The following is a 6,708-nucleotide window of genomic DNA, read 5'->3' as shown; positions in this document are numbered from 1 at the left end:
CAATGTACAACCTTGGCGTACTCCTTTTCCTATTTGGAACCAGTCTGTTGTTCATGTCCAGTTCTAACTGTTGCTTCCTGACCTGCATATAGGTTTCTCAAGAGGCAGGTCAGGTGGTCTGATATTCCCATCTCTTTCAGAATTTTCCAGAGTTTATTGTGATCCACACAGTCAAAGGCTTTGGCATAGTCAATAAAGCAGAAATAGATGTTTTTCTGGAACTCTCTTGCTTTTTTGATGATCCAGCAGATGTTGGCAATTTGATCTCTGGTTCCTGTGCCTTTTCTAAATCCAGCTTGAAAATCTGGAAGTTCATGGTTCATGTATTGCTGAAGCCTGGCTTGGAGAATTTTGAGCATTACTTCACTAGAGTGTGAGATGAGTGCAACTGGGTGGTAGTTTGAGCATTCTTTGACAATGCCTTTTTTTGGGATTGAAATGAACACTGACCTTTTCCAGTCCTGTGTCCACTGCTGAGTTTTCCAAGTTTGCTGGCGTATTGAGTGCAGCACTTTCACAGCATCATCTTTCAGGATTTGGAATAGCTCAACTGGAATTCTATCACCTCCACTAGCTTTGTTCGTAGTGATGCTTTCTAAGGCCCACTTGACTTCACATTCCAGGATGTCTGGCTCTACGTGAGTGATCACACCATCATGATTATCTTGGTCGTGAAGCTCTTTTTTGTACAGTTCTTCTGTGTATTCTTGCCATCTCTTCTTAATATCTTCTGCTTCTGTTAGGTTCATACCACTTCTGTCCTTTATCGAGCCCATCTTTGCATGAAATGTTCCCTTGGTATCTCTGATTTTCTTGAAGAGATCTCTAGTCTTTCCCATTCTGTTGTTTTCCTCGATTTCTTTCCATTGATCCCATTGATCCGCTGAGGAAGGCTTTCTTATTTCTCCTTGCTATTCTTTGGAACTCTGCATTCAGATGCTTATATCTTTCCTTTTCTCCTTTGCTTTTCACTTCTCTTCTTTTCACAGCTATTTGTAAGGCCTCCCCAGAAAGCCATTTTGCTTTTTTGCATTTCTTTTCCATGGGGATGGTCTTGATCCCTGTCTCCTGTACAATGTCATGAACCTCCGTCCATAGTTCATCAGGCACTCTATCAGATCTAGTCCCTTAAATCTGTTTCTCACTTCCACTGTATAATCATAAGGGATTTGATTTAGGTCATACCTGAATGGTCTAGTGGTTTTCCCTACTTTCTTCAATTTAAGTCTGAATTTGGCAATAAGGAGTTCATGATCTGAGCCACAGTCAGCTCCTCATCTTGTTTTTGCTGACTGTATAGAGCTTCTCCATCTTTGGCTGCAAAGAATATAATCAATCTGATTTTGGTGTTGACCATCTGGTGATGTCCATGTGTAGAGTCTTCTCTTGTGTTGTTGGAAGAGGGTGTTTGCTATGACCAGTGTGTTCTCTTGGCAAAACTCTATTAGCCTTTGCCCTGCTTCATTCTGTACTCCAAGGCCAAATTTGCCTGTTACCCCAGGTGTTTCTTAACTTTCTACTTTTGCATTCCAGTCCCCTATAATGAAAAGGACATCTTTTTTGGGTGTTAGTTCTAAAAGGTCTTGGAGGTCTTCATAGAACCGTTCAACTTCAGCTTCTTCAGCGTTACTGGTTGGGGCATAGGCTTGGATTACTGGGATATTGAATGGTTTGCCTTGGAAACGAACAGAGATCATTCTGTCGTTTTTGAGATTACATCCAAGTACTGCATTTCGGACTCTTTTGTTGACCATGATGGCTACTCCATTTCTTCTAAGGGATTCCTGCCCGCAGTAGTAGATAGTGCAGTGGAATAATAGTGGAGGAAGTTAGCACCATATAATAATACAGCCTAAGTCACCCATTCTCCTTCAGTAGACTCTTGAGCAGGCGTGGGGAGTGCAGAGCCTGTGGGGGAGAGCAAGGAGGCCCCCCAAACCTGTCCAGTTCACGCTAGAGAAGGAACCAAGCCCTGTGTTGCGCCATTTTCAATGTGTTCAATATGGTGGTTACAGAATTTCTGCATAGTAACAGGAATGCATCCTCCACTGTGAGCTTCTGAAAGCTCCTTCCTGTGTCTGGAAGAGAGTCCTTTATTTTTTCCCTCTGGGTTGAAAAGTTTTCTTGCGCGCTTGAGGCTGTCAGAGGACTGGAGTTTTGGTGTCACTTAGAGCATGTCGGTATCAGCTGCCTCTGGGAGGCGTATTTCCCCTGAACTGGGGCACCGATAAGCATACCTGAGCTGCTTGGGAGGGAGACGGTGTGCTTTGCAAGTCGCTGTGATTTTGTGGAAAGAGTATGGCTCTAGAGTTGGTAGCTTCAGTTGTGTAGAAGCCATGGAGGGAGTGGGCACAGAGGGGTCGCCTTTTTCCCCACGTGCCAAGAAGAGAGGATGGGAGAGGGAGGGGTGCCCAGGTAGGCGTTGTCATGGGTTCTCAAATGTTTCCCCTCTGACATTCCAGAATGAAGAGCTTCGAAACTTATCCCTTTCTGGCCATGTTGGATTTGACAGTCTCCCCGACCAGCTGGTCAACAAGTCGACTTCTCAAGGATTCTGTTTCAACATCCTGTGTGTTGGTAAGTGACTCATCGCTTGCTGCTGAGCAACGAGTCTGACTCTTAGGTGTCGGCAGGTGACTGTCAGAGGGGCATGTTTCAGGAAATAAGGGGAATGATATTTTCACTCTTTTATTATCTGTAAAGCAAGATAATAATATCTCCACTCCACATATGTCACACAGTTCTTAGGTTGGCCAAGAAGTTCATCCTGAACAAACTTTTTGGCCAACTCAAAGATACAGACATATTTAGATAAAATGCTTTGTCAGTTTTGTGGTGTTACTCAAAGTGTTATTTTTGTTTATGTCAAATAGTCAAGGAATGATCAGTTTAATATTGCTGTTGAAAATTTTAATTTTTCATAGGGGAGGGACTTAGATCCTAACTAGACTATGCGTACTCAGTCATGTCCAACTTTTTACACCCCCATGGACTGTAACCCACTTGGCTTGTCTGTCCATGGAATTTTCCAGTCAAGAATACTAGAACCCACATCTCTTGTGTCTCCTGCATTGGCAGGCGGATTCTTTACCACTGAGCCTCCTGGGAAGCCCATAACTGGACTGTAGGAAGTTGAAAGAAGGAACTGAGATACACATACACAGGAAGATCATTCAAAAGCATTTTCAAAATTTGTTTCCAGGGTTTCTGAATAGGCTGCAGTAGTAATCTCCATTGAAATCTTTTCAAAGATATGCTTCTACCTACTGCAGGTAAAATCTGCAATTACTTTAACCACTTTGATAAACTGAGAATACTTTAAAATTTTGCTTTTAGAGTAAAAGACAATCTTAAATCCTATTTTATACTTGAAATAAATTTTCCACCTGAATTATTGAATTAACCTTTAGACTTTCAATTGGAATCTGAAATTGATCTCCGTTTATTCCTGGTAGATAAATGGGAAAAGGCCAAAGAGATCTGACTTAAGTGTTTGCGTCTCCAGTATGTTTTATTCATAGCCTTTAAGTGTGATGTATTGGCCTATGCTTCTGGTCTCGGTATTTTTCTTCTTTAGCCATATCTTTTTTAAACCAAGAGGAGGAAGGTAGGAAAGAAGGTGGAGAAAAAGAGGAAAGTAGAAACAGGACTCTCCTGTTGATTGGAAGCAGACGTGTCCTTGAAATAGATAATGGCCTTTGCTTCAGCTTTCCTGTCCCTCTTGATGGAGGACCAGGCTGCCCAGCAGTGAAGTGGCTCGGGCTACACTGTTTCATGGCCATTGTCTTCTGGGTATAGACTTCAAGACAAACTAAAAGGAATTCTACCTGTAGCCAATATATATTCTGTATGTCCTCCCTACAGTAAGCTTAGCAGAATGTACCTGACTTACTTCTCTTGTCTAAGTAAAATGAAGTGAATTTAGCAGAGAATTCAGTGGAAGTCAGTTGTTGAGAGGGAGGGGTAGATATCTTCCTTTCTGAAAATCTTCGAGAGGGGCATGTTGAATGTGGCATCTGCATGGGTGTTGAAAGCCACCGCCAACCTGCCCCCCAGCCAGCTCACTGTTTGGCCTTCTGGCTCGAGCACCAGAGAGGAACATGAGCAGAGCCGCCAGTTCTCCTTGTTTCTGTTTTCCCCACATTAAAATTCAGCAGGGGACCCCCTGGAATGGCAGCTTGCTCTACAGAGTGGCATAAATGAGTTGTCTTTTCTCTTCTGCTAAATGCTCATTGCAGAGCAGAGCGATTCTTCATTAGCATAGTGATTTGTTGGCAATTTGTTGATTTTTCTATTGAAAAGTATGCTAAATTGTAGGCCAATTACTATTCTGGCTTCTCTTGTCTGTCTCCCCCAGCCCTGCCTTCACAATCAGCTTCTAGAATGCATTTGAGAGTTACGCTCCAGCCCCTGCTGTCTGGTCCAGTGGAACCAGACTGGAAGGATCTGGTTTGACCTGGTGTGTGCTATGCAAGTGTTGGCTCGTTGGCTCACCATTGTGTTACTAGTGCAATTAATGATACTAGTTGGAATTCCTCACAAGACACATCCATGCTGTGCTGTTGCATTTGGAAAGCAGCTGGTATTCTGATTCTCCTGGGTGGGTGATGATTCCTGAGATTCTTAGGTTTTTACTCTGGTTCCATTCCTGGTTGTTGTTTAGTCACTAAGTTGTGTCAGACTCTTTGAGACCCCTTGGACTCCATTCTTAACCACGTTTAAAATTAGTTTTTCACTTACTTAATATTATGAGTGCTAAGTTGCTTCAGTCGTGTCTGACTCTTTGAGACCCCATGGACTGTAGCCCGCCAGGCTTCTCTGTCAATGGAATTCTGCAGGCAAGAATACTGGAGTGGGTTGCCATGTCCTCCTCCAGGGGATCTTCCTGACCCAGGAATCGAACTCAAGTCTTTCATGTCTCCTGCATTGGCAGGCGGGTTCTTTACCACTAGCGCCACCTGGGAAGTCCATTATAATGCATGTGTGTGTGTTAGTCACTCAGTTGTGTCCAGCTCTATGTGACTCCGTGGACTGTGGCCCCCCAGCCTGCTCCGTCCATGGGATTCTCCAGGCAAGAATACTGGAGTGGATTGCCATGCCCTCCTCCAGGGGATCTTCCCCACCAGGTCTCTTGCATTGCAGGCGGACTCTTTACTATATGAGCCACAAGGGTTGCTCTAATATAATGCGTATTTCCAATTAAAAAATTATAAAGTATCCCTACTTTTCCCCTCCCACCCTCATTTTCATTCCACAGAGATAAAACTGTAGAATCCTTCTAGAAACTTCCTACACTTGGAAATTATTTTCAGAGGCTGAAAACAACACCAGTTATTATTTTACAGCTTTTTCATTAATTAATTTTTAAAAATTAATTTTTATTGGAGTGTAGTTACTTTACAATGTTATTAGTTTCTACTGTACCCCAAAGTGAATCAGCCACAGGTATATATGTATCCACTTTTTCTTGGAGTTCCTTCCCATTTAGGTCACCACAGAGCGTTGAGCATGTCAGTTTTGTTGAAGTCCAACATGTGTCTCGCAGGGCTAAAATCAAGGCCTCTGCAAGGCTGTGCTCCTTTGTGGAATTCAAGGGGAGAAGACACTTCCTTTTTTCCCCTCTGCTAGAGGCTGCCCACATTCCTTGATGCTTGGACCCTTTCCTCCATCCTCAGAGCCAGCAGTGTTGCACCTCTCTCTGACTGGTCTTGGATTAGGAAATTTTCCACCGAGAATTGCAGAAATCTAGTTTAAACTGAATTAAGGCTCTTCCTCAACCCTAAAACACATTGCAAAGGTCCTATACTGCGTTGTGTAATTAACAACAGCCTGGTCTAGGAATTTAAAGAGGATTTCCAGGGCTCCGTCTCCAGTTTCCGATCCTGCTCCCTTCTGTGTGGCTTTTCCTGTGTTTGGGCTTTTTCTTCACTGAGGTGGTATGGCCGCCGGCGGTGTCGCCAGCTTAGCAACCTCAGGGGGAAGAAGCAGCCATTCCTGACACAGCTTCTTCAATAGTCACGGGATTGTCTGATCCACCAGGCCTGAGTCATCCACCCACCCGAGGTGGGAGATGGGGTTCATCTACCCTGAAACACACAAGGGTCCCGAGGAGAGGAGACGTGGGCAGAAGGCAGGCAGAGCATGGGGAGACACACACTGGGCAGATATAAACAGGTCTCTCGTGATTGGGTAAGTGCTGTTTTGTTTTGGTTTTATACAAATGAGATCATGCTGTTCTGTTTTTCACATTTTCCTTTTTTTACTTCATAGTAAGTCCTTCCCCTCCTTCTCTGCCCGTATATCTAGCAATCCGGGTTCTTTTGCACAGCACTTTGGAGTCCTTTGGTTGGAACAAGCTTTAGTTCTTTGAGAAACAGGGAGTGTCAGCATTAAGTTAAATGTACTTCTCTTCAGAGGATAAGACACATCAGATCCCTTCACAAATACTTTACAGCAAAATATCTGTAGAAGAAGATAGTTCTCAGTGTCAATTAATGCTCTGTTTCTAAAGTAAGAGTCTACGAAAAGCATTCTAGTTGATCCAAATGTTTTGACAGCCACTTAGAGAAGTGGGTGTCATATTTGAGTATCCATGCTACTTTCTCTTCTCCTTGTCATCCTACTGTGCATTTATGTGTTTTACACAGTATGTGCACCCATGGTGTTTACAGCATCATTATTTTGGGTGAAAGATATGGAAGGAAATTA

At 43.4% G+C, this 6,708-nt stretch overlaps 1 protein-coding gene across 5 annotated transcripts in view; it reads left to right on the top strand.

Annotated features, from left to right (window-relative positions):
* The window catches only part of SEPT11 (septin 11), a 138,035-nt gene that overhangs the window by 88,584 nt on the left and 42,743 nt on the right, over window positions 1–6,708 (top strand). For all 5 annotated transcript variants that reach the window (XM_010838124.1, XM_010838123.1, XM_010838126.1 and 2 more), the window contains exon 2: window positions 2,463–2,577. In XM_010838124.1, the coding sequence (XP_010836426.1) occupies window positions 2,463–2,577 (115 nt within the window). The remainder of the gene's footprint in view (window positions 1–2,462; window positions 2,578–6,708) is intronic.

This window comes from Bison bison, unplaced genomic scaffold, assembly GCF_000754665.1.
Source record: "Bison bison bison isolate TAMUID 2011002044 unplaced genomic scaffold, Bison_UMD1.0 scf7180017864092, whole genome shotgun sequence".
In the NCBI taxonomy this organism is placed as follows: Eukaryota; Metazoa; Chordata; class Mammalia; order Artiodactyla; family Bovidae; genus Bison; species Bison bison.
This window is presented reverse-complemented; position numbering and strand designations above follow the sequence as displayed.